The sequence below is a fragment of the Ictidomys tridecemlineatus genome, chromosome 5, assembly GCF_052094955.1.
Source record: "Ictidomys tridecemlineatus isolate mIctTri1 chromosome 5, mIctTri1.hap1, whole genome shotgun sequence".
In the NCBI taxonomy this organism is placed as follows: domain Eukaryota; kingdom Metazoa; phylum Chordata; class Mammalia; order Rodentia; family Sciuridae; genus Ictidomys; species Ictidomys tridecemlineatus.
This window is the reverse complement of record NC_135481.1, coordinates 186,248,983-186,276,166: the sequence shown is the minus strand read 5'-3', so window position 1 is coordinate 186,276,166 and position 27,184 is coordinate 186,248,983. Positions and strand designations below refer to the sequence as shown.

The window sequence follows — 27,184 nt, the reverse complement described above, 5'->3', positions numbered from 1 at the left end:
TTACAAGTTTGGTGAATGCCAGGGTGCAAGCGGCCTGGGGACCAGGTGTGTGGGCCTGGGAGGCTGTGCTTGTGATCATGTAGCTCTGCCTCCTTTTCTAAGGGGGATTCATTTTTTTTTAAGAGAGAGAGAGAGAGAGAGAGAGAGAGAGAGAGAGAGAGAGAGAGAGAGAAATTTTAATATTTATTTTTTAGTTCTCTGCGGACACAACATCTTTGTTTGTATGTGGTGCTGAGGATCGAACCCGGGCGCACGCATGCCAGGCGCTACCGCTTGAGCCACATCCGCAGCCCTAAGGGTGATTCTTTAGGGAATAAACCTTTGGCATTTTGAACTTTCCCCTTTGTGCATCTCTATGTTGTTCGAATTTGCGTTTTCTTTCTCTTCTTTTAGGTATGAATTGCACCCATTATTGTGATAAGTAGGTTCCGTTTTTATAAAAGCAATACTAGGGCTCTAAGGTGGACTTCTAATGTGTAAAAATTAGCTGTGAACACTGCAGGGAGGTCTAGCATCCTCAGAGAGCATTGGTGGCCAAAGGGACAAGCCTCTCTCAGCTCTATTTGTGGTGATGAGACTAACTACCATCCTTGGAGTTGCGGACGCAAGGTCCAAGGCTGATTTCCCCCAGCCTAGGGCTCTCCGTGATTCCGGGTTAATCCCTGGCATCCCAGGCCCAGTTCCCTCTGCAAACTTCAACCTGATACAGGAAAAATGAATCCTGTCCCCTCTGGGTCTGTCACATCTCCTCTACTGCCAGCATCTGTTCCCTGCCTTCCCTTGGGGCCCCAAGGATTAATGAATGAACCAAGTCGCTGGAAAGTGCTAATTGCTTATAGGTGTTTAGAAAGAAAAGCGGCAAGAGCTCAATGCCTGACCAGATGTTGGCCCACTGGGCTGGGGGCGTGGCCTTCTGCTGGCCCTGAAATCACTGCCCAGGCCATGAAGGAGAGACAGGCAGGCCTCTCCCCAGGAAAAGAGTTTTCTTTCTGTGACCCCACTTGTGAACTCAGCTGCTATCACCCCAGCCTCCCAAAGGCTGGGCCCAGAGGGCCATAAATTCCTGCTATCATTACTCAGTATCTCTAGGGCTCAGGCTATTTGCCAGGAACCCTATAATTATTTTTATCATGTACGAGTTCTGTAATTATTTTTATCACATTTTTCTCACAGCAACTTTGCAAGCAGAGATACTATGCTCTCTTTTAGTTAAACTTGGGGGAACCCGGACTTTGGGGGGTTTCAGGGAATTTCCTGGTTTTGCCCAAAGCTCTGGAGAAGTCACAGTTTGAACTCACAGTCCCCTCTGTGGTCAAAGTTAGGGCTTGGTGTGAGGCCGGAGGGTGCAGAAGAATTGGAAGGTGGAGAATAGCCATCTGAACCAGGGAAAGACCCGCGGCTTGGTTACTTCCTAACTGGGTGACCTTGGATAAATCATTCAACCTCTCTGTGCCTCAACATTTTCATCAGTCAATGAGGAAGGAATAACAGAACTCGCCTCATGAGTTAGTACAGGTAGGTGTTCAATAGCTGACAGTCTGTTGAATCTAGGGTTAGGACCTGGATTCTAAACTCAGACTTGTCCCATTGAATGACTTGGTCTAGTCCCTTGCCATCTCTGAGCCTCAGATTCCCCATCTGTAAAATGGGCAATCTTGCCTGCTTTATACCCCGGCTCTCCTGTCTTCTGGGACCATCAGCTTCTTCCAGTTCTCATGTGGCTGGAACTAAGCCCAGTCCTCCCACCCCACCTTTTCCTGGTTGACCAACAATTACCAACTCAGGCGCCCTTCTTTCCCTCCTCCTCCTCCTCTCTTTCTCATTTAATAAATCTTTCCGAGCACCTACTGTGTGCCCGGTGGTAGATAAAACAGGCAAAGTCCTTCTCCTCATGAAGAGATAGAAAATAAACTAAAGCAAGGGGGAATATCCAGCCAGCAAGGCTATTACCAACTGTCACGGCAATGAATGGGGGAAATTGCAGCACCGAGAAAGGAAGGAACTGGGGAAAGGTGCTGGTCAACTCTCCCACACTGTGACAAAATACCTGAGATAAATCAAACACAAAAGGTAAAAGATTGATTTTGGTTCACAGTTTCAGAGATTTCAACCCTGGCCACTTGGCTCTGTCATTTTGGGCCTAAAGCAGTACATCATGACAGAGGAGGTTGCTCACTTCATGGTGGCTGAAAGCAAAGAGGGAGAGAAAGGGGCCAGGATCCCAACATCCCCTTCAAGGACCCGCCCCTAGTGACCTAACTTCCTCCCAGTAGGCCCCGCCTCCTAAAGGACCCACCAGCTCCCACCAACTCCCTAGGCTGGAGACCAAGCTTTCAGCTCTGGGCCTTTGGGTGACATTTGAGATGCAAACCATCACAAAAGGCCTCTCCAAAGAGACACTTTTGGTGGAATTAATAATTTATTTGAATATACTCATGGTACACAATTCAAGCAGTAAGCAATGTCACACGATTGAATCACTTCTTCCCTATGTCCCCTATTGTCGCGACCCCTCGCCAGCAAGGGAAACATGACACAGGATTCTTCTTTCAGCAGTTTATTCAGGACCCTTGAAGCATGATGAGAAAACAGGAACAAGAGAGCGAGCGGTCGGCCTGCCCTAGCTTAAGTACCCAGCCCCACCAATGAACTAGCACCACGTGGAAAAGTCTAATAGGTACAGCACAGCGGAAGCAGGCCAGAGCCCAGCCCCACAGCCTTACCTAACCGCTTAACGAAGCGGAAGCAGAGACCAGCGCCATATTCAGGGTGCAGTCGCTGGCTCCCAACACCCTGTCCCCAGTTTTGCAACACAACCTCTATGTTGTCAGTTTCTTGGGAGTCAGGGACACTTGCATCATGGGAAGCAGCAAGATAATTGGAGAAGAGGCACCCAAGCAAAGGCCATTTGCAGCTTGCTTCTGGTAGGAAGGACTGAGAATCTTCAGGTTCTCATTGTTTCTTCGCTGAGGAACACTTTACCCATGAAAGCTTAATATACAAAATACATGGAGAAAGTTACATTGTTTATAAGTTTGAACAAAAGAGGAGAGCAAAACAGACACAATTCTTAATATTGATGTTAGATAAAGCAACTATGGAGAAAAGTGGGGCTGTTTTGTTACACACCACAATTTTAAATGGGAGCCTAGCTGACCATGGCATTCTTTTTATTCACTCAACAAAGTCATCAGCTTCCTGCACTCAGAATTCCATTATTTCAGCATTTTTCCCCTTTGCACCTGAACACAGTCCTGTTTCATCTAGAGAACTATTTCCAAATGGTAATAGTTTGTTTTGGATTTTTTATATAAGTTTTGAAGTATAATATACATAAAAAAATGCTCAAAGTTCAAGTGTACAGCTCCATGAGTTGTCATAAAAAGAATGCCACTGTAGTGCTGGGCTGGATGGAGAAGAGAGAATAGACTCCCCAGAAGCCCTCTTCTGCTCTTCTAATCCCCCACCACCCATCCCTTGACAGGGTAACTACATCCTGCCTCAAAAACATCAGAGATGAATTTGGTCTGATGTGAAAAGACTTAAAAATGGAATAACAGAGGTTCTTATGTGCCTGGATTACTTTTCTGAGATCCATTCCAATGCTTTTCTCCCCCCTCTATGACCAAGCTTTGTTCGCGTTGTTCTGTTATCTTGTAGTATTGTGTACTCCTTTTGAGAAAGAGCACAGTCATGTCTTCAACTGTAATGATCCAATTTTATGTATCTAGATGTTTAAAAAATCTCTTAATTGTTGAATTCTTATTCATTATCTTTCCTGGAATGCAGTGGGACATTTTTATTTGCAATTTCTACTCTTCCTCATTTTATTTTTTCATAAATATGTTTGAGTCATTTTTATGTAAAACTCACTCTAGCAAACAAAACACCATGAAAGAATTATTTTCTTTTTAATTTATTTTCCACTTTCAAATTGCTTTCATCTTGTAGCATCATCTGTATTCACATTAATCATCTCCAGTGTTTCTATAAATCATGTCACCTATGGTTTATAGCTATACCAGTTTTTTCTAATTTGTTATTTTCTGGTTGAGCTTTGAATGTATTTGTGTATTCCAGATTATCATCCTTTGTTATATACGTAGTGTGCAAATATTTTCTTCTGTAACTTTTAAAATAATCCCTTTTCCAGAGTCTTTTGCTGAGCATGGGATTTAATTTTGATAAGGTGTAATATCTCAATTTTTTCTTTTATGAACGGTTTTATGTTTATTTTCAATCAGAGGGTTCGAATACTATGGTACAAGTGAATTAAAAAAAATTGGAGTCACTAACTGAACCCATCCCACTTTTTCATGTCCATAATTCATTCATTCAGTCTCATTGCTGTACAGTGTGCCACAGTGTGAATATATCAAGTTTCACATCGTGATTTTTAATTTTATTATTATTATTAGTAGTCCTGGGGATTGAGCTTAGTGCACTGAACATGCTAGACAAGTGCTCTACCATGTGCTACATCCCCAGCCTTTTAAATTTTATTTTGAGACAGCCTCTCACTGAGTTGCCTACACTGGCCTCCAACTTGCCTTTCTTCTGGGTCAGCCCCCTGAGTCTCTGGGGTTGAGGTGTGCACCACCATGCCCAGCTGTTTAAAGATATTTTGGAAGACCATTTGCCCAGTTAGCAAATGTTTGCTGGCATGTAGCTCCAATTACAGGGGCTACATGGTGAACGACACTGAGACCCTGCCCTCAAGGACTCAATCTGGGGGGAGACCATGCCCACCAAGGTCTCTCCTTGCTGCTCTGTGGGTGGCTCAAGGACACAGAGTAGATCTATTCATCTCTGTTCCAGTAAGAGGAGCCCAATGGCAGCTGTGTAAACCAGCAGGTCATAGCACAGAGGGCAACAGGAGTCCAGAGCCCTTGACCTGACCTGCACAGGTGACATTGGGGCTGCATGGGCACTGTCTTGCGCATGGCAGGGCGTTTATCATTTCCAGCCTTCACCCATTAAGTGCCAGTACACCCACTCCCCTGACATGACAACAGAGAGTCTTCAAGGGCTGGGGATGGAGCTCAGTGACAGAGAGCTTCCGTGGCATGTAGCAGACCCTGGGTTCCATCCCCAGTGCCAGAAAAAAAAAGTCTCCGGACATTGCCAAATATCCCCTGTAGGGTAAGGTTGCCCCAGCCTGGGAGCCACAAGCATAAATGAAGTGAGTTTAAGGAAGAGAGTGTTTCCAGGGGTGTGGGAAGCTGTCAAGGAAGGGTGGGGTACCCAAGGACTGACAACAGTGGGAGCTGATAGCACTCCAAGACCTGAGGGGGTGCGAAAGAGATCAGTGACCCTGGACCAGACAGAGCTGGAGGCCTGGGAGCGAGGCCAAAACAGGAGTTGAGGCCACAGAGGAATGTAGCTTCTGCCATCCGAAGGCCTAAAAATGAGGCCAAGATAGGAGTTGAGGCCACAGAGGAATGTGGCCCCTCCCAACACGAAGGCAGAGCACTCCCCCCACCCTGCCCTACTCTCCTGCTGATCCCGCTTTGGTCAAATAGAAGTCAGAGCACAGAGGCCTCCTGGGGCCCAGGGTAGGACAGACCAGGTAGAGACCAGATGGTGCACTGGTCGAGGTGGAGGATGAATAGAGAGCATCACAGGGAGGCAGGGGCAGGCCCCAGGGGACAGGACAACTGAGGGCCTCTTGGAAGATGCGTGGTTCTCCAGAGGGAGAAAGCCAATGTGTCTCCCAAGTTCCCTGTGTTGGAAATCGGGTCCCCCTGGAAGCAGTGTTGAGAGGTGGGCCTTTTGGGAATTGACTGAATGGAGGTGACCCATTTGAGGACTTTAATTCAGGGCGATTGCTGCCGTGACTTTGTTAGGGGAACAAACTCTCTTTGGCACACTTGTTCTGTCTCGACATGTGACCCACCGTGTTAGGATTCATCCAGAACGATGAGCTAAACAAACCTCTTTCCTTTACAAACCACCCAGGTGCAGGTATTTTGTTATAGCGAAAGCACTTTAGATACCAGGAAAGGTCATTTCACCAGAGGGAACAGCACGTGCCAGAGGCATGGAGTTACCAAAGAACCTGACTCACTAAATAGTTTAATAATTGTAATTGTTTGTTCCATTGATTGACTCTGCTGTGTGCACTTGGTGAAAGGTAAACTCAGAAAAGGTCCAAAAGGGCATAAAATGGAAAGTAGGTCCTCGGGTCACCTGGCTGCCCACTCTTCCTTCCCAAAGACCTTCTTCTCCCCGTCTCTCATAACCTTTCAGAACTCCATGTGCATGCCAGCCAGTACAGGTGTGGGGCCTGTCTCACTTCAACTCCTAATTTGACTTGATCCTACTGATATTTTTGGAGCCCTCCACTGTGTGCCAAGAAATGGGCAAAGGGTCCAGAATCCAGTATTGGACCCTGACCCGACTCCTCCACTATCTCCACTCCTCCACACCCCTCTGGTCTCCCCTTTGTCTCCTGCCCACCATGAGTAGGTCTCCAAGGGTCTCCCCAGCTCTCGGGTTTGCCCACAGTTATGTTAGTCAATTGATATTTTGTGGATTGAACTGAATTAAAACTGAATCGCCGGCAAGAAGCAGTTGTAACGTGGGAAACCAAACGTGCGGTTTGGAAGATGACATTTTGTTGTTTGGGGGAGACTAAGGACTGTCTGTCTCCAAAGACCAGCTCTTGGTGGAGCCGAGGGCCAGTTGCCTAAGGAGGGAATGCCCCGCAGCCTGGCCTGGAGGGGTGCGGGCTGGTTGCAGGTGGCAGTTTGATGGACTTGACTCGGCTCAGACCTGCCCCAGGGAAGACCAGGTCCTGCCTGGCTGTCCCCAGCTAGTGTCTGAAGTCCCTGGGGGGAAGTTAAGACCAGGAGAGGAGGTGACAGCAGAAAAACCCCAGCCCGATCCTACAATCACCAATGCGAAGGCAAACAAGCAAATCTGGGCACCAGTTGCCGGGCAGAAGCCCAGAGGCCAAAGCAGTTGGTGACCAAGAGTGGACGGAGATGGAGCTCTTCCTCCCTGCTCTGCTCTGGTCTCTCAAGACCCAGAGGACCTCCTCTGGCAAGGCCACATGTTGTGCACTCAGGGCAAACGGGCACTGCAGTGGACCCTTTCTGTGCTGTGCTGACCACACCCCAGGTCTCGCCCTTGTGGCTACTTTGCGGGAAAAGTGCTGCTGATCCCCAAGTTGCAAACAGGGGAAACCAAGTCTTGCAAAGGAAGGAGGGCAGGCTGTGTGGGGTTGGGGGGGGGTCATAACATAAAGTGATATCAATAAGTATTTTGTATCAGAGAATGGTGCAGTATGGAACAGAGGATCAGAGAGTCCTGAAATCCAGGGGTCCTGGACTCACAGGTCCAGCATACCCGCCCCTGACACTGCCCTAACCTGTTCACCTCGCCATGGATGAAGTGTCTCTGGGCCCATTTCCCATCCGCTCAGGCCTCTTCTCTTACCTGGGTCCATTCCAGCCTCCCTCTCGTCTCTGTTCCTTCCAAACCAGCAGCCAGAGGCATCTTTCCAAACTGCCCAGCAGACCGTGTGGCTCTTCCCCTTAAACCCTTCACTGGCTCCCCTTTGCCCTCAGGATAAGGTTCAAACTCCTTGACAGGCCTTTCCCGGTCCTCTGTCGTGGGCCACGGTCCCTTTCCACTCTTCACTCCCCCGCAACTCTCCACCCATTTACCCTGCGAGGGTTCTGGCTCAGCAGGACGCCCGCAGCTCTAGCTCTCCCTCGCCCCTGGGCCAGTCCCTCCATCAGAACCTGGTTCCACCAGCATTGCTTCTCTAGAACACCACCCTCCTTTCCTGTTTCCTCTGGGAAGTCATGTCTGCCCAGCTGGTCTGCGTTGGCGCCTCTCCCTGCTCCATGCCCGCACCACATCCCCAGACCGAGCTCAAGAGCATCCGGACATTTCCCTGTTGCCTCCATCCGCTCTGGAGCCACACGAGGACACAAGCTGCAATTGTCTTTCTTTTCTGAATCCCTGGCTCCCAGCACTGTGCAGGGCAGAGAAGAGTTGCTGGGCAGATAGGTGCTGATAAATGAGTCATAAGATGTCAGAATCATAAAACTGTAGAATGACAGACGTGTGAAACAGAAGCCTGAAATCTCAACTCTCACAGAGACTTAGCCTGAGGAACACAGAGACTGAGAATCCCTGAAGCTCAGGATACCATGGTTGGAAGAATGCTTGTACAGACACATTGTCCAAGGGCTCCTACTGGCTTAGGAAAGTCATCATTGGGCTCTTTCTTTTTTTGCAGTAGGAGAGATTGAATCCAGGGCTAGGCAAGCGCTCTACCACTGAGTTAGGGTCCCAGTTACCCTGCCATGTTATTTAATTAACATTTATTTACATAAGTGTTATATTTATCTTTCAATTTTTACTTTTATTATATGTTTTTTATATTTACTGAACAAGTTATTTTTAACCAATATTTATTGGGTATATTGACCGATATTAATTAATATCAGACTGTGTTATCTGTGTCTGCATAACTAATTACCTTAGTTTGAAATAACAAACATGATCCCCTAGTTTTTCTGTGGTAGGGCTTTAGGAAGGGCTCAGCTGGATAGTTCTAGCTTGTGTCACCTATAGGAAATAGTCAGAATATCAGTTGGGACCACAGTTACCTGATGGCTTGACTGGGTCTAGACCATCCTCTTCTGATATGACTCATTTGAGTGACTGGAGGCTGCCAGGAAGCCTCAGCAAGTCTCCATGGATCCACTGAGTGTCCTTACTAAGTGGCTGCTGGATTCCCCAGAGCAAAGATGGAAGCCACAGTGCCTTTTATGACCGAGCCCCAAAGGTCACGCTCCATCAGTTCCAGAGCATTCTCGAAATCACACAGGACAGCTCTCTTCAGTTTTGGGAGACTTCCTGTGGTGTGAATTCCAGGAGATGGGGATCCTTGGTTACCATCTTGCAAACTGGCTATATCATAGCAGCATTGAACAGGACTAACACAGTACTTGCTCTGACGGAGCGGAGGGAAGGGTAGGGAAGACAATAGATGGATAAACAAGTACAGAGATGATTTTGGAAGTTTTAAGTGCAAAGAAGAAAATCAAATAGGACAATCAGTTAAGAGGGTGTTGACTACTAAGATCATGACCAAGACCACCTGCTGCCGGCTTTTGCAAATGAAGTTAGTTGAAGTTCAGTCACGCCCTTTCCCTTATACACTGCATATGGAGCTTCCACGCAGTTAGGGCAGATTTAAGCAGTTGCAACAGAAACTGTTTAGCCAAAGCCTCATATATTTAGCTAGTTTTCGAGAAGTCCTCTCCAAGAGGCCACATCTGAGCAGACACCAGGACAGTTAGAAGGAAGTAGTCATGGGAAGAGCATCGAGGAAAGGATGTTCAGCTCCAGCATGCTGCGGAACAGCGGGGAGGCCAACGGGCTGGTGTGGGTGACCACTGGGAGATGACCAAGTGTGAGGAGACATGTTGGAGAAGTGATGAGGGCCCAGTTATGGAGGGTCTTGGAACCCGGGTGAGGGGTCTGAGTTCCTTCCAAGCATGCTGGGAAGCCACTGGGAGGTTTCAGCAGGGAGGGGAGTGGTCTGATGGGGATGGTGGCCATGCCTCATGTAGTTTGGCCCCCTTTTTCTGAGCAAGATGGTATCTCTGCTGGCCCCTAAGTGCAGCTGTCCCAGAGCTGGTTGGAAAGGACACACACTTTGCAGTCAGGGGGAGCCCCAGCTCCATGACCTGCTTGTCCTTTGCCCTCTGTGTCCTCTGCTTTCTCAACTCTGAAATGGGGAACCTAAGCTAAGAGGCTTTGGTCACAGGAGAGAGTAGCCATTGACGTATCACACAAGAGAAAACTCTGCCAGTTACATGATGACCTAATACTTTCTTGTCACATAGAATTTTTGTTTCATATTTGATAAAACAATTCCTTAGACTACTTTAGGTGGGGTTTTTTTTAAGTAGGGATTGAACCCAGAGCTTTATTTTTAGATTTTAAAAATCATTTGTCATCACTCTTGTGCATGCATAAACAGGAAAATACAAGTGAAATAAATTCATTAAAGAACTCCCCAAACTCCTTCTCTGTTTAGGTTCAACCCAGCTAGATCACTTTTCCTCTTAGAATCTTCATTCTCTATAGTTTTAGATTTTGGAAGGGGTATTGGGGATTGAACTCAGGGGCACTCTACCACTGAGCTACATTCCCAGCCCCTTTTTAAAATTTTCTATTTTGAGAGAGAGGGTCTTGCTAAGTTGTTGACACTTTTGATACTTCTGCCATTATTATCCCTCCTGTGAACTGTAAACCCAGGGCAAGTCCCTTTCCCCAGGTGTAAAACAAGGAGAGTTCCTTTGATCCACCACAGCGTCATTGAGGCGACTGACAATGAAGACGCCAGCACACCTGAGTAGCTTGGATTACAGGTGTGGGCCACCATGCCCAACTCATTGTCCATATTTTTCATGCCACGTCAGCCTCCTTACATTGAACCTTTCCATCTTGCAGCATTTCTTGAAAGAATGCTCCATCTCCAACCCACTTTCTACCAACCCACTCCTCCTACTCCACAGCTCATTTCTTGCTCTTATCAGAAGATGTCAACAGGAAGTTTCAGGAAACAACCAGGGCTCATGCCCCTTCCTCAAAGGGTCATTAAGTCGTTCATGATGAAACCCAGAAAGAGAAGTTGTTGAGGTTAGGCCACCAGGAATCATGACCAGAATCCACAAGGTTATGGCCACCACCTGATCCCACCAACAGGGAACGCGGGATGCCTTGACCTTAGAGACACATACATCCTAATTTCAGAGACACCATGATGTAGAAAAGGGCACATGGCAGAGTTTTTAAAATATCATGATAACTTCTCTCTCTCTCTCTCTCTCTCTCTCTCTCTCTCTCTTTTTCTGTCTCAGGATTTATGTGACGATGAAATGAAAATAAGTCTGTGATGGGCCCTGCCCACAGGCCCCCAGTGCCCAGCCCAGTGGTGGCCACTCCCTTGACATTGCTCAACTGTCCCCTGATTCCTTTCAGCCAGGGCATCGCCCTTGTTGCAGAGCAGGCTCAGGTTTATGGCGACAACGCTGCCCCTGCCAGACATGATCTCAAAGTCATAAAAACATTTTATGGTTTCACTCTCCCTGAGATAAGCTGAGGGAGCCCTTCCCAAGGCCAGGAGCAATCTCAGCACAGCGGGTGGGTGAGGGGGGGTGTGGGGTGTGGGGGTGCCGGGCGTTGTACGAGTTGGGGACTGGAACAAGTTTTATGGCCCCAATTTCTCTAAAAATGCCACGTTCTCATATCCTCAGCTTGACTCTGCAGGTGACACCTGGAGCTCGATGACACTCACTCATTCAGTGAATAGGGAATGTGTGAGGGACGCACCAGTGTGGACCTTCTCACCGCGCCATCATTATGCCTCCTGTGAACTGTGAACCCAGGGCAAGTCCCTTTCCCCAGGCGTAAAACAAGGAGAGTTCCTTTGACCCACCACAGCCTCACTGGGGTGACTGACTGTGAGGACGCCAGCACACCCAGCACATAGTAGGCCCTCATCAAAGGGGCTTAGCGCTCTTTTTCCACCATCTTCCTTCATCCTCCTCGCTCTTTGCTGGCTCCTCCCCTTCTTTCCAGCCCTGATGGTGTTTTGGCCCAGAGCAGAGTCCTCCCCTCTAACCAGTTCGCTCTCCACACCCTCTCTTTAAATGTCCTCAAGCAACTAATTGATGACTTTTGCTTTCTTCCTTCCTTCCTTCCTTCCTTCTTTCCTTCCTTCCTTCTTTCCTTCCTTCCTTCCTTCCTTCCTTCCTTCTTTCTTTTCTTTCTTTCTTTCTTTCTTTCTTTCTTTCTTTCTTTCTTTCTTTCTTTCTTTCTTTCTTTCTTTCTTTCTTTCTTTCTCTCTCTCTCTCTCTCCCTCTCTCCCTCTCCCTCTCCCCCTCTCTCTCTCTCTCTCTCTCTCTCTCTCTCTCTCTCTCTCTTTCTTTTTGTTATGTATCTCCACACACTGAAATTCACCCTTTTTAGTGAGTGCCTCTGCAAGTTTTGGCAAGTACATACAGTCAGGCAGCCACATGACGGTGGAGATTTCACAGGACGTTTGCATCACCACCAAGGTCTCTCCTCGGTGCCCTTCCTGTTCACACCCCCCTGCCCTGCCCCCTCGCCTCTGGTAACTGCAGTTCTATCCCTATGGCTTTGTCTTTTCTAGAGTAACTTATAACCAGGCATGGCGCATGCCTATAAACCCAGCAACTTGGGAGGTTGAGGCAGAAGGATTGCCATTCGGGCAACTAAGTGAGACCCTGTCTCAAAATAAAAAATAAAAAGGGCTGGGGAATGTGGCTCAGTGGTAGAGAACCCCTGGGTTCAATCCCCCGTACACGCAAAATATCTGATGGATGTTCTCATACGGAGGTAGCTTCCAAGTCCGCCTTCTTCACTCGCACAGAGCACTTGAGAGCCCTGCTGCTCTTATCAGTGGTTGGCTCCTGTCTGTTGCCGGGCAGGGGTCCCACCTGACTTTCGAGTTTCTCATCTCTGCCACGACTTGGACTTTTCCTCTCCAGCCCCAGCTACTTTTCCCTGAGCTCCAGCTTTACATGGCCAAGGCTTCTTCAGATATCTCCTTGGCCTCTCAAGCAACACATCCCAAACAGAACTCTTCACGTTTTCACTCCGGTGGGTCTTCCCACCTTGACAATTGGTCCCACTCACCCCATGGTTATTTTTCTGTTTTCTATACTCGTTAGCACTTCCTTGGCAGTTCTACTCCCGAAGTATCCCATTTGGGAGCACTTCTTACTACCACTACCTAATATTGTGGTCTGTTGCAAATGACCACACACACAGTGGTTTATGAGAACCACTGGTCATCTTGAAATTCTGAGGGTCAGAAGCTTGGACACAGCATGGTTGGGTTCTCAGCACAGTCTTAAATCCAGGTGTCAGTCAGCCTATGTCCTTCTCAAAGATCTAGGGAAGAATCCAAGTTCTTATGGCTGGAGGGTGAAGCTCAGAAATCCTTGCTGGTTGTCAGCCACAGGTCACTCTCGGCTTATAGAGGCCATCCACATTCTTGCCTAGGCCTCCTTCATCTTCAAAGCCAGTGACAGAGATTCTCCCTCACGTAGAATCCCTCTCACATTTATGATTTAATTTGCCCAGAGGGCCTCAGTAGCAAGAGCGCGTGTACATATGTACGTTCCTTCCAAGTGCCCGCCACTCCCTTCCGTCGGCTCGCTGGGCGTCACTCTTCCCCCCTTAGTTCTTAAGGTGCAACTGCTTGCTACCTCCCCCTTCATGTGTAAAAACCATAAGCACCTCGTGGTATTGCTTCTTTGTAATCCCAGGCGAGGCCTCCTCTCAGGACTGTGCCCAGCAACTTTCTTGAAGGATGGACTTTCCCCTGTGTTTGCTGCTGTGCCCATCACACAGCGCCTGAATCATCAGGGTCCTCTTCAATCCCCTTGGGGTGGCCTCTGGAGTCAGACAGTGAGCATCTGATCAGCTGTCATTCTAGCGAAGGACCTTGGGCAAGTCCCTTCCTCTTACTGAGGCAGGTTTCCTTGTTTGTAACACAGAACAAGAATAACTGCCTCCGAAGGCTATTGTGGGTGTAAATTGAGGCAAGCAGTGTTTGGGAAAGAGGAAGAGCTCCGTAAACAGTCCTTGGCTTCATGATTCAGTGTTCAGTTTCATGATCCTACACCTGAGCGGGATCCTGGGACTCAGATCTCTTAGGTCACCTCTTGGGATTTACATATGACATACTGATTTGAGAACTACTGATCAAAGGTGACCTGGCTTCTCCAATGAGGAAGCAGGGAGACCTCACCAATTTGGGATGACAGATCATTCACATTGCATGGAACAGTCATTGACCCTTCCAGCAACATGTCACCCTGGATCCCCTCTACCTTTGGCTCCCACTCTGAGCACTGGGGCTGTCTCCTGGGGATGATGGGAGAAGAAGCTTCTAGAAGCATGGAATCAGCTTGTGGAAAAGAGCTGAAAGGAGGCGCCTTCCTGGAAGCCCAATTCTCAACTAGCCCCTGAGGGCTGGTAGCGAGGCTTGGGCTCAAGTCCTGGCCCAATGTCTGCTGGCTGTGTGGCTTTGGACAAGTTCCCTCATCTTTCTGAGTCTAGATTTCATCATCTTTAAAAATGGGGATTTTTCTGTTTGCCACTAAAGCTGACGTTCAGCAACTGAAATGGAAACTAAATGTGACGCCTTGCGCCAAGATTTGTGATTAACTGGGGCAAAGGGCTGATGAGGTGGAAGAGCCAAGGTCAGGAGAATTTATGGCAGCCCAGGGTTTATGGTTTTGATATGGATTTATTAAGCACAATTTAGGACTGAAATAGCCTCCTCTGGCCCCCACCCCCATGGCCGTCCTGGCAGGGCACAGACAGGGCCTCCATTGCATCATGGAAAATGTTTCCTGGTGCTGACGAGTGGAGAGAAGGGACAGAGAAGGCAGAAGTGGTCCTAGGGATCAAGCAAGCAGATACTGGGTGCTTTTGAGGCTGGGAAGCTTCATGGTTAGCCTCTCACCAGAAAATGGCTGCATGAAGTTCACGTGTGCTGGTCATCAGAGTAGCTCTTAGAGTTAGCTCATTCGGTCAAAGTCCAGCAACATCTCTAAAGAGAGATTTCATTCCCATTTTACAGATGAGGCTCGGAGAAGTGGAGAGACCTGCCCAAGTTACACTGACCAGTGATTCCCAGACTGGAACAGCTGTCCCCTTCCTTTGGGAAGAACGGAGGGTCCCTCTACTTTACCCTCTGCGTCACCATAGCCAGACATCCCACAGTTCAGTCATCACTGTGTGCCACTATGCTGTGCCGGAACAACAGGTCCTCCATGGAAAAAAAAAAAAGCCTTGGTTTGTGCCATTTGCCAGTTACCGTGTGAAGCCTTCTGCTGTGGCTGATTTCATGTTGTCAACCCAGAGTTAGGGACAAGCCAACAATTGGCTCTCACAAGCTGGTTCCAGTACTTCCTGTGATGGCCAAGACACAAAGTCATCTCCCAATGGAAAAGGACCAAAGTGGTCATGGACAGGGCTGGAGAGTCTTGGGTATGTTCCTTGATCTTATTATTTTTTCAAAACAAGTTTTGCTTTTATGAAATGTCCCCATGTCTATGTATCTCCTATGGCCAGCAGATTGAGGTGACCCAGAGAAGGACTCCATCTTGGACCCTAATGACAGGGCAGGTGTCAGACCCTCTTGTTATTTTTCCAGATCTTTCCATCACCCTCTCTCTTATCCCTCTCCTCTTCAGGAGAGGGGTCAACTTTCACTCTCTGTATACTGAATATTTGGGTTCAGGAGACCCAGGTAGGATTTCCACCTCTGCCTCTTAAAGGAAAAGTACTTCCCTGAGTTTCAGTTTCCTCATTTATACATCATAAGGTCTAATGTGCTTACATCTTGATATGAAAACAAAATAATGGATATCAAAGCATTTTGTCCATGTAAAGGATTCTAGGACTGTCCTTATTCTTATTTCAAACACCTGAAGAAGAAAAAAAAAAAAAGACGCCCACACAAGGGCTTAGAAAACATATGTGCCATTTATTTTGTTTTATAAACTTTTGTTAAAACACACAAGAGTAAGAAATGTTTTTTTGCTTCTTTGCCCCATCAGGCAGCAGTGACAGGGACTTGGGGATCAGCGTAGGACCTAAGGACATCCATACACCTACAGGAAGATGCAGATCACTCTGATGGGATCCAGCCCACTTCCAGAATTGCTAGATGTGAACTTCACAATTTATCTTAATTGGGGCAGATCACAGGAACATCTAGCAAAGAACTGGCTTGGTCATTGCAAGAAATTGGGGAGCCTCCATTTCAACTCTCTCCACTCCTGGGTCTGCTCTCAGAAAAGCTGTGTGGACTCTAGAAGCTCCTGAGAACCTCCTGAAAGAGAGATTTTGGAGGAGAATTTATAGTGCCCACATTTGCCCCCTATGAACCCTTCTCGAGTCCATCAGACTTTATGTTTTAGGACCACAACTCAGAAAAACGAATTCCAATGTACTGTCCTCATCTTAAAATAAGGAAAGTAAACGTGTCTTTGTGTTTCCTGCAATGCAATAAAGTTAGTCATGTGGAATGGATTTCTCCTTTAAAAAGTGTGGATGGGGGGCCAAGGATGGGTCTCCTGCCCACCCCCTCCCCACAAATTGCTATCATTAAAGACTACCATGACCCCACTCCATTCCATGGGAACTTCTTATCCCAAGATAGAGGCTAAGCAACATGGCGGGCGGGGAGGAACAGAGTGGGAATGACCGAGATGACCAGAATGATCCCAGCTTCACTGCCCTGTGCAGACCTGTTGGGGCCAGCTGGCTGGGGGTTCTGAGGCACTGGAGTGAGGGTGACTGAGGAAGACATGAGAGCTCTGAGCAAGAGATGGTCCCTCCTGATCTGGACTTGGCTTCTGACAGCCCCAGAGGTGTGGAGATTGCTCTTAAACATATGGCTCCAATACTTCTCCATGTTCTCTAGCAAACAGGAACAAGCACATATGGTGGAACTTCCAGGCATGAGAGTATCCTCCCCATCCACTCAGAAGGGTCAGTCTTGGGTGGAAGGTGGGCTCCATCAAATAGTTTGCTCTCCTAGCTAATCACACTTTTGGCCCCAGGACAACATCCCTGTTATTCACACCAGTCAATGGCATTTTCCAGAATCTTCCCAAAGCCATAAAGATTCTGAGAGTGCTGGTTGCTCCATCCTGGGATTTAAGGTTTCCAGAACGTATCTCGAATGACGTTCCTCAGAGAAAAAAATCTGAAACCCGGGGTTTCTTATCCCTCCCCTCTTCCTCACCCCAACTATCCACCCCTAGACCAAAGACAGGTTTGTCTGTCCCCCAGAAACCAGACCCCTGCTGCCCCTCCCCCAGCTTAGGGAGCAAAGAGCAAAAAGGGGTCAGGAGTCATGAATTCTCCTTAATATTTATCAGCAAACAGGATTCTGGGCCCTGGCTGGATTTCAGTTCATTCTCCAATCAACCTGAATCCTGGGAATAGGAAGAGCTTCTGGAATGAGCCTTGGGGTTCTCTCGGTTTGATCGTAGTGAAGGCAGGGGGTTCCTAGTCTGATCCAGAGGGACTTGGATCTTGACCTAGTTACTGAGTAGCTGTGTGAGTTTCAGGGGGGGGGGGGAAACATCCCTTAACTTCTTAGAACTCAATTTTGTCTTCTGTAACAGTCTCTAGGTCCTAGGGAGGATTCCATGAGAGGATGGATGTCCCATGCCTTAAGACAGTGCCTGGGAGTAAGGAGAGCCTGATCTAGGCCCTGAGTGAGGGTACTTGCTCCTCCACAGACCCTGGCCTGAGGCTTCTCCTGCCCCTTCCTCTCCATCTGAGGCCTCAGCACTCACCTGGATTGCATGGTGGGCTCCTGTCTAACCTCCCTGCTCCCTCCCCACCTTCTGGCTAAGAGACTGTGTTCATCTCCTGACAGCCCAGTTCTCCCGTCCCTCCAGGCTACTTCCTCAGTCTGGCGTTCAAGGTCCCATGCTCCCCAACACACCCTCTTGGCTCAGAGAGCCCAGTCACCTTGGTGCCTCTCTCCCACACCGCCCTCCCTGTCTCTGGGCCTCTCTTGGAGCATCCTGTCTCCCCTGCTCTACCAGCCAGAAGCCTGCCCTTCTGCAAAGGCCGAGTGCATAGCCCATCTGCCTCTTGCTGGATGCCTTCTCTGGCCACTTGCCCCCTCCCCACAAGTTCCTGTGGCAGTTCTTATCTTGGACTGTCCTCTCATTCTTGAAGACCCATAGGGACCATGGCTCCGAACACCCATGCCAGTCTCTGGAGAAGGGAAGTGCAGTGGGGTCGGGGGAGAAGAATGGTGTCTTCCTGCTCCATCGTCTCCTGCCCTCTGCCCAGCCCCAGTCAATGCCTCCAGATGTTCCTGGAGTGGCTGGGGGAGGGGTTTCAAGTTTTCCTCCACCTCTGGAGAGTGGCTTTGGAGAAGATGGGATAGCTGAGGAAGGTGACAGCAGAGGGCAGAGAGGGGCATTTGAGGTGAGGGCAGCAGAAGAGGGAGGAGGACTTCCAGGGCTCCATGTCTGGGCGCCATGCCCAGGCCCAGGGGAGAAGAAGTCCCAGCTGGGGGGAGGGGAGCTGTGTTTAAGCAAGGTCCCATCTTATCTTCAGACAGTATTCTTTGGGGGTAGATATGGATGAAGGAGAAGGAAGTTTGGCTTCAGCATGAGAAATGTCATCCAAGTCAGCAGAGGACTCCCCAGCCGGGGTCTCTCTAGGTTAAAGCTCTGTCGGCCAGAGCATTGGGTCAAAGGTGGCAATGAGTGTGGCCCTCAGCCCACATTCTCAGTCCTTTGCTCTTTCCATTGCTGCTCTGGGACTGGCCCTGTTGTCACGCCTTCCATTGCTGTGATCAAGTGGTCGCCAGGAACTCTCTGAGGGGGTTGGGGTGAGCCAGCAGAAGCCCTGACTCCCAGTGGCTTGCTAGATGACTTCTTGCTTGGTGATGGTGGGCTGGGGGATGGCAGAGGGGGGCTTGACAATCGTGGTGATGGCTCCTGGCAGGAGCTTGTAGGGCTCAGACCCTGAGCCACCGGGCGGTGAGGGCTGTGGAGTCTCAGGGGTAGCTGAAGGGACAAAGAAATAGACAGGAGCTGCTCAAAATTCCAGTCCTTTGAGAGTAAGAGAAGAGCTCTGGGAAAGTTCTTCCCTCACTTCGAGGCTTAATTTCCTCTTCTATAAAATGAGAGAATGAAACTAGATGGTCCCTGAGGTCTGATGACTCAACCCTTCTATGGATTCCAGACTATAAAATCCACATTCTATGACATCTGGAAGGTCCTTCCAACCACCTCCTCCACCAAATAACGGGGAGGGTTGAGCTGCTTCTCCCAAATGGGGGACTAGGTCTGACTGTCCCCAAGGAAAATGAGATGTGTGGTAGGGGTACTCTTTCTTAGAGAAAGAAGCAGTCAATGGGACCCAGGGATAAATGGCTCAGAAACTACCACCCGTATTTAGGAGATGGGTAACAGAAACTAATTAGCCCCATTTCCATCACAGGTTGGAGAATAACTTGACCAAGTGGCTAGCTTTACTCAATGGACAACTTTCCCAAAGAACAATTTCAATTAAATGCCATTTAATTGCAATGAACCACTTCATTCTGTTGATAATTTAATTTTTTTGGAGAGCTTTACCCAATGACAAACTCACCTCGGATAATGGTCTATCCCAGAGGACATCCCTAACCCATGGACTGTCTCTTCCAATTGTGTAATGGTAGCCTTACCCAACTGGGCAGCCAAATTTCAGTGAACAGTGTTATCTTATGGAAATCTCACCCAGTGGTAACCTCATCCAATGAATTGCCTCATTCCCAGGACAGTTTCATTTGGCAGAAGTTGTCAATCACCTCATTGACTAAACAACTTCAATAAATGGACAACCTCACCCCTCCTTCTCCACTCTGGAACACAGAGAACAGTTGTATCCCAGTTTCACCTTCTAGACTCAAACTTCTGCTTCCTTTCTAGCCCCATCCTCGGTAGAGCCCAGGTTGCCCACCTGCCTGTCCCCTGGGTCGGGGCCACTCACACATCTGTCCGTTGCTGAGGTGAGTGGGCATCGTGTTGGCAACAATGACGTTGGTGCCCATGTGCTCCTGCATCAGGTGAGGGTGCAGGGGGTGGTGGGCATGGGGTGCATCACTGGAGGACCCTGCAAGTAGAGAGGGTATCAATCAGGTCGGAGAAGCTGGGATAAGGACCACAGGCCTCAAAACACCGTCCTTCTCAGGTGTGGTCCATCGACCTGCCCATCCAACAATGATGATCCTATTGAGTATTCCAGGGTTAGTAAACCAGGGCTCACCATTCCTGTCCACAGGCTTCATATGGGATTGAGAAGACCCAAAATACCAACAGAGTAAAAGTGACTTGAAAGAAGAGCATATAAGGAACTCTGAGATCACTTAAATATAGTGAGGGTGTTGGTTGCATAGTCATAGAATGGGTTTAATCAAAGGCTCTCAAAGCTCCTTGACCTGCAAGTCCTTCAACCATTTGATCCCAACTCACCTGTCAGCCTCATCTTCCAACTCTGCTTCAGCCAAGCTGACCTACTTGGAGTATCTGTGTGTCCCCCATGTTTTCCTATCTCTGAGCTTTCTCTCACATTGTGTCTTCCATCTGGGATGCCTTCTCCACCCAAGTTCCATAAGTCCAAACCCCAGCTCAGATATTTCCTCCTTTGGGAAGATTCTTCTGAATCTCCCCACTCTTCTTTTTCTCCTTAACTGTAATTTATCTGCTACTCAATTTGGGAGCAATCCAAATCCACAGTAATTTATCTATAACTCAACTTTTGGAAAAAAACACTTCTGTCTATGGGTGTTACAATTATAGGTATATATTTCTTTCCTTTTTTTTCTCTGAGGGCTTAGTGAAGTTTCAGGAACACAGTAACTGCTTCAAACAATGAGTGGAGGAGTAATAATATATAAAGTATGGTGGCACAATAGGCCATAATCATTAATGTGACTGACTTTGGATTTCAAGGCATATCTGATCTATAATTAATAATTATTGAGCACCTATCCTGTGCCTGGTACTAGTTTAAAGCACTTCTCATGTTTTACATAATTAATTGCTCACAACAAACCTGGAGTTTGGATACCATCACTTCCCATTCTACAGCAGCCAGAGGGATTATTTTACCCAACACAACAGACCACAAGCTCCTGATGCTGATCTTGGTAACCCGTGCTTCATAATAACCCCACACCCACAGGATCAGTGTGAGAACGGAATGAGCTACCATTTGATAGTGGTTCTCAACTTGGAATGATTTTTGTTCACTCAGGAGACATTTGACAATATCTAAAGATGCTTTTGGTAGCCACCACTGGAGAAGTGCCACTGGCATCTCATGGGTAGAGGCTAGAGATGCAGCTCAACCCGCACAGGGCAGCCTTTCATGGCATAGAACTATCCAATTTCAAACATGGTGGTGCTGAGGTTGAGAAACCTCGCCCATAGCACGTTATCACCATCTCCCAAACCTCCAGAGCGGACGCCTCCAGAGCGGACGCCCTCACTTGGATTTTGCCTCCCATCCTTCTAGCTCATTCCATGGGGTATCATCTCTGAAAATTTTCAACCCTATGGAGGCTATTCATTGGTTGACTCCCAGTCTCGCACCTACAACTCCATTTTTCTTCCAGTCCAGCCAAGATCCATGGTCCATCATTACAATCACTCCTTCTTAATTATCCCCAACCCCCTCAGAGCTCCCCTTCAGAATAAAGCATTTTCAAAATCTCTCCACCCGGTGCCCACTTCCTCACCCACCCCTCCAAGTGGATTCCATTCTCAGACTAATGCTTAGTATTGCTTTAAGCATAAGAGTCCAGAGCCCTCACATTGCCATCCGGGGGATGCTGCCCCTCCTCCCTTTTTTCTCCCTCCCCCCACAAACCCAGGGTAGAATTTTATACCATTAAATATCCTGTCTTCCTTCCTGAAAAGACACTCTTCTCTTGGATTCTGGAACTCTCCTTGTTTCCTCCCACCCCCCGGACTGTGGCTGCCACAGTCCTGGCCTCCTCTGTCCCTCACATGACTGCAGAGAGTAACGTTCTCAGGGGTCTCTTGCTTCCACCTCACCGCCCCCACCACCAAATTTACTCTCTACCCAATAGTCAGAGTGTTTCTCAACATCAGTCTGATTTTCAGTCTACTTACAATAGGTGCAAGGAGAGTTAGATCTAAATTTCTGACTTGCCTACAACCATCTGTTTATGATTTGGTTTACATCTCCATCTGCATTTCATACAGTTCCCCAGTCCCAGTCTTGCCCTTCCTTCTCAAACACACAAACCTCTTCTGCCTCAAGGGCAGCTTCTGCCTGGAATGTTCCCGTAGCTTTTACATCACAGAAATCACACTTCAGTGAGGTCACCCTTGACCAAACCCATCTACAAAGCATCTTTTCAGTTAAGCTTTATCATATATCTGTTGACTTCGAAATCTATAGTTACCTTCTTTATTACATACTTGGTCATTTCCTGTCCCCCGAGCCTTTGTACACACACAGCTGTGTGCATGCGAGCAGCATATGCCCACGCCCTGAGCTCTCTCTCTCTCACACATACACACACACACACACACACACGCATGCACGCACACACGCACGCACGCACGCACGCACATCCTCCAGGAGGGCAGAGATCTGCCCTTTGTTGAGTCTCCAGCACTTCAAACACTGACAAAGGCCAGGCTCCCAGCGCCTGAACAAATGCATCTCTGTCTCTTCTCATTTTTCTGATGAGGAAACTGAGGCCCAGGCAGTTTAAGCAACTTGCTCAAAGCCAATTGAATCAATAATGGAGCCCAGAGTTGAGCTCAGGTCTATCGGAGGCTTGTCTCCCAGAAAGGTGCCCCCAGTACCCCTCCTGGGCCGGGCACGGACCTCCCAGCAGCATCTCCTGCAGCAGGTTGTCAATCTTGGCCATGCCGAAGAGCTTGATGAACTGGATCTGCTCGATCATCTGCCAGGTGATGCTCTGCAGCGTGGGCAGCAGCAGCAGCAGCTCCCCGAAGCGCCCGCGTGAGTCGTACTGGCGGTCGTTGATGTAGTCCTCCAGGCTCACCTGCACCTGGGAACGCAGCCGCTTGATCTTGCCGGGGTCGCTCAGCCCCTTGGCATCTGCAGTGGAAAGGGGTGGTCAGGACGGGCAGCAGACGTTCCCTGACTTGTGGGGCCCAAATTGGGCTTAGCCACCCAACATCACACAGGGACTCTTTAACAGTTTTGGGGCAAAGATTTGGGGTTTTCTACAACCAAGGTACATTTTCTAAGAGAGCAAACTGTGGGAATGGGGAATAGGGGACAGAGCGTGGGACTGCAGGAACAGGCCCAATAGGAGACCTTGGGCCATCTCCTCATCTTGACATGGAGAAAGTGAGGCACAGAGCAAGGAAAGGACTTGGCCCAGGTCATGCAACCAGCCATGATGTGGACTTGGGCTCCTGACCCACAGGTGAGGACCCGCCACCTGGACCCTGGTACATACTGCTCCTGCTACATTAAGATAGTCTCCGCTTCCCTGCCTGCTGCCACCTGGGGACTCAGCCAAGGTTTCATCTCCAGGAAGTCTCCTCCATCTTGGTTTCCTAGGTCTACATTGTGTGTCCATCATGTTCCCAAGGTCCTGTGGCTCCTCCATCACTACTGCCCACATGGGATGTTACCATCTCTTCCACTAGACCCTGAGCTCCAGGTGGGCAAGCATATGTCTTCATTGCCATATTAACACTACCATGTGTAGGCAATCTTTGTTGAGTAGGTAACTGAATGAAGGGATGGATGGATGGAGGAAAGGATGAATGAAAAAAATCCTTGACTAAATTCTAGATCCTTATCCTAGAAGCGGAGGTAAGTCATCAATACTTTCATCTCAGCCTTCATGGAAGTAATACATTTACTTCCTCTCTCATGAACAAAGGAAGTGGCAGGAAGAGTTTGCCCACATTTCCAGTGGGCTGTCTCCACTGCCCCAAGGTTGTGAATTCTTTTATTCAGTTGACAAAATTTCATGGAGCAGCTCCTGCCCGCTAAATCAGGCTGCTGACTCTGACTCGGCACCAGTCACCCAGTTGTGTTACCCAGTAAATGTCACTTGCCCAGCCTAGGTCTAGCCCCAGCTAGGCCCTAGGCAAAAACCAGAATTAGAATTCTCACCCTCCAGGAAAGGGGAATAGCGTGTGGAAGATAAGAACATGGGCTTGAGAGATAGAGGTTGACAGATAGTCTAAAGTTCAAATCAGCCATTTCCTGGTTGTGTGACCAATCAAATGATTGACTGGTCAAATCATTTGATCTTGGTGTCTCAGTTTCCTTATTTGCAAATGAGGGCATTAATAATTCCTACCTCATAGACACCGTGTTATAAGATGATGTGCATAAAGTGTTTAAAACTGTGCTTCGGTGAACATTCAATAAATGGAGGTCATTTTCCCCTTCATTGCTGTGATGATTAGAGGTGATCTCTGTAGGCAGATCCAGCACCCTCTAGGAACTCTCTAATATGGATAAGAGGAGGGATGCAAGCAAGTCTCTGGGCTGAGGCACCTTCACAATGTCAAGGTACCTTGCTCACAGATGTGACTCACACTCTGTAAAAATGCATGTGCAAAAGTCAACAGATGGAATGGAGAGAGGAGAAGAGACCCTGCTAAGTGAAGGGTCAGAAGATTCTGTGGACAGTTGATAGGACAATAAATAAAGGCGAGAGAGACACATCCAAAAGCTCCAAAGGCAATGAGTGGACACAGGAACACAGCAATAAAAATATATAGGGAAGATGGGGGAGAAAAATGGGAACAGCGGTGGAGAAGAGTAGCATCCTTAGCCAGGATGGGAGGAGAACTATGATCTAAAATAAATAAAGTAAAAAAGATGGGGCTAGGAATGTAGCTCGGGAGAGAGTGCTTGCCCAAGAACCAGGATTCCATTCCCAGGACTGCGAAAAACCAAAACCCAAATCGGAAATATAAGGCTTCATAGTTTATTTTAGACTGTTGAGATGACTGCCACAGGGATCAGTTAAAAGAATCAGAAATGCATTTCTTGGAGAGTGGGCTATGGAAAAGTGAGGTCTGAGAGGGTAGATTATTTGCATTTTCAGTACATGTAGATAGTATCTCAAAAAAATTTTGGAAGAAGCAAAGAAAAGAAGGAAGACAGGAAATCAGGAGAAAGAAGGAGGAAGGGAAGAAAGGAAGGGAGAGAAAGGAAAACCCAGTCTTTTGGAGTCGGTTTGCCTTGCCAAGTCCCATTATCCCTTTGAACCTTGACTTGCCTCATCTATTGAATGGGGTTGATGGAAAGCATCTCTCCTGATTCTCATGACAGGTCAGGAACCCAGCAGGAGAAGTCTGACAGAGTATCTGGGGCATCAAGGATGGGTTAGGAAGTGTGGGTGGTACCTGGGTCGAAGAAGATGATGGCTTTGAGGCAGGCGTACTCATTGTCATCGATCTGCAGCTCCTGGAAGGGCAGCACTAGCTCATCAAGGATGCGAATGGACACCCGGCTCATCTCCGCCAGTTCCGGGCAGTGCCGAGGGACGATATAGTCATTGCCTGGGTGGTTTGGGAGGGAGAGAGGATGGGGAAGTCACCTCGGGTCGAGCCCTCTCCTGAAGCTGGGGTTTGTAGGTGGTAATGCAAGTGGTACCCGGGAGGAGGACCTGCAGGGACTGTCATTCCCATTTCACAGATGCAAGATCTGAGGCCAAGGGGAAGAGGTCGAGGTGCCAGAAATCAGTAGGCTGAGCTTGGAACTGGGATGTTTAGGACCCCTTTCATATCACCCAAGCTCCCTTTGCCAGTGGGACTCAAGACTGAGTCCATTCAAGGGCCACCTGGAGGCATAAAAATGTCCATGGATAAGGGACCAGATTCTGGAACTGGACTGCCCTGGCTGAGCAGTTCTGCCACTTAGGGTCAGCTGTGTTTAGAAAAGCCACTTAACTTCTCTGTGACTCAGTTTTCTCATCTATAAAATAGGGATAGGTAATAGAGCTTCTCAGGGTTATTGTATTAAAAGAGGTTACATGCTGGGCATGGGCCACCACGCCTGTAATCCTAGTAACTCAGGAGGCTGAGGCAGGAGGATGGCAAGTTGAAGGCCAGCCTGGGCAACTTAGCAACAGCCTGTCTCAAAATAAAAAATAAAGTCCTGGGGAAATAGCTCAGTGGTAAAGCTTCCCTGGGTTCACTCCCTGTATCTAATAAATAAACAAATAAAGTTGGTGAAGTAGTCAGTGTAGTCCATGGCATAGAAGTGTGCTTTTAAAAGCATTTAAAATAATAAATATGTCAGGAAGGCACAGAAAACATGGATGGAGGTTTGTGCCATTCCTGGCCTCCTCTTGTTCCTAGTCCAGAAAGAAAGTCAGAATTCAAGGGTAATTCCAGGGATAACCCTGACTGAGCTCCATCTTCAAGACCTGGGAGATTTCCTTGTTTGCATCCACACTTCCTTGTGTCTGAGTGGGGCATCTAGCAGAGAACCGAGTCCTGGAACCCTCTCTCACAAGCCTGAGAGACAACCTGGCCGTGTTGATCTGTTGCCCTGCCCCGAGGGCCCCACCACAGAGCTCTCTGTTGCTTGGGTGTGCCCCTTGCACAGAGCTGGCTGGGGCAGGCAGCTTCTCACCTAGGAGCAGCACGTCTTTGAACACCATGGATCTCTTGGTGGCTCCAAGCAGCAGGTGCTCCCCGGCATGCGCTCTGAGCAGGGCCACCTGGAAGGGAGAAGGGATGGCATTTAGCGTCTGAGCCCCCAGTAAGGCTGCTCCTGGCCAACACAGTGACCCTGGGAAAGACAGCTTAGTGTTCCCTCTGCCTTCAACTTGTCTGAACTATGAAATGGGCATCAAAAACTGCTGTTTTCCTTCTACAATGGATCAATGAGGGGCTTGGTTAGGGTTTGATAGAAACTCAGAAGAAGAAAGAACAGGTCCTTAGAGCCGGGAGACCTCTCCTTGACTCTGCCCTTGAACTGCTGTTGTCATTGAACAAGTAGCTGCTCTCCCCACCCCTCATTTGTGTGCCTGGGGCAACTGGAGGTAACATTCTATGTGTATTCTTTTAAAAATTATTATTATTGGCACATATTAATTATATAAATTAATGGGTTTGACTGTAAAATGATACTGGACCAAGTCCCTTCTCTCCCTATGACCCGCACTGCCATCATCCCCCTTTGAGCAGATTTTCAAAAGTCTATTGCCCCAAATGTTCTAAAATTGTGGATCCCAATTTCCTACCCATGGACCAGTTGCCAAGAATTATGCGAGGTGCTATATGGAAGTGCAGATTCTGATTATTATATATGGAGCAGGCTCAGGGGTCCGCATGACACAAGCTCCCCAGAGGATCCAGAAGCCCCGCTGAGTTTGGAAATCACTGGTCTGGAAGATTCCAGGGCATCTGTCCACTTGACATCAGAAAAGTCTAGGATTCTGAGAAATTTTTCAAGAACTTGGAGATGGATGTTGGTTCTCAGAAGAGGGTCGACCCAAGGCAAAGGTGTGGTAGAGGCAGCTAGCAGGCCCCTTCTTGCAGGGAGGACAGAGCCTGTGAAGGATGAAGTCTGGTGCAGGGCCCAGCTGGCTCACAGGGCATGT

The 27,184-nt window shown here is 48.3% G+C and overlaps 2 protein-coding genes across 7 annotated transcripts in view; both read right to left on the bottom strand.

Annotated features, from left to right (window-relative positions):
* Ttpal (alpha tocopherol transfer protein like) overlaps positions 1 to 7,567 on the bottom strand; it is a 34,631-nt gene extending 27,064 nt beyond the window's left edge. For all 3 annotated transcript variants that reach the window (XM_078051847.1, XM_078051845.1, XM_078051846.1), the window contains exon 1: positions 7,441 to 7,567. The gene's annotated coding sequence lies outside the window, so the exon portion shown is untranslated. The remainder of the gene's footprint in view (positions 1 to 7,440) is intronic.
* Positions 7,568 to 15,536: 7,969 nt separating this feature from the next.
* Hnf4a (hepatocyte nuclear factor 4 alpha) overlaps positions 15,537 to 27,184 on the bottom strand; it is a 33,613-nt gene continuing 21,965 nt past the window's right edge. For 3 of the 4 annotated variants that reach the window (XM_078051840.1, XM_040275536.2, XM_078051839.1), the window contains exons 6-10: positions 26,212 to 26,299; positions 24,978 to 25,133; positions 22,459 to 22,695; positions 19,555 to 19,707; positions 15,537 to 18,614 (exon numbers count right to left, since the gene is read on the bottom strand). In XM_078051840.1, the coding sequence (XP_077907966.1) occupies positions 18,472 to 18,614; positions 19,555 to 19,707; positions 22,459 to 22,695; positions 24,978 to 25,133; positions 26,212 to 26,299 (777 nt within the window). In that variant the 3' untranslated portion in view covers positions 15,537 to 18,471. The remainder of the gene's footprint in view (positions 18,615 to 19,554; positions 19,708 to 22,458; positions 22,696 to 24,977; positions 25,134 to 26,211; positions 26,300 to 27,184) is intronic. The other variant, XM_005327112.5, reaches the window with a different exon arrangement.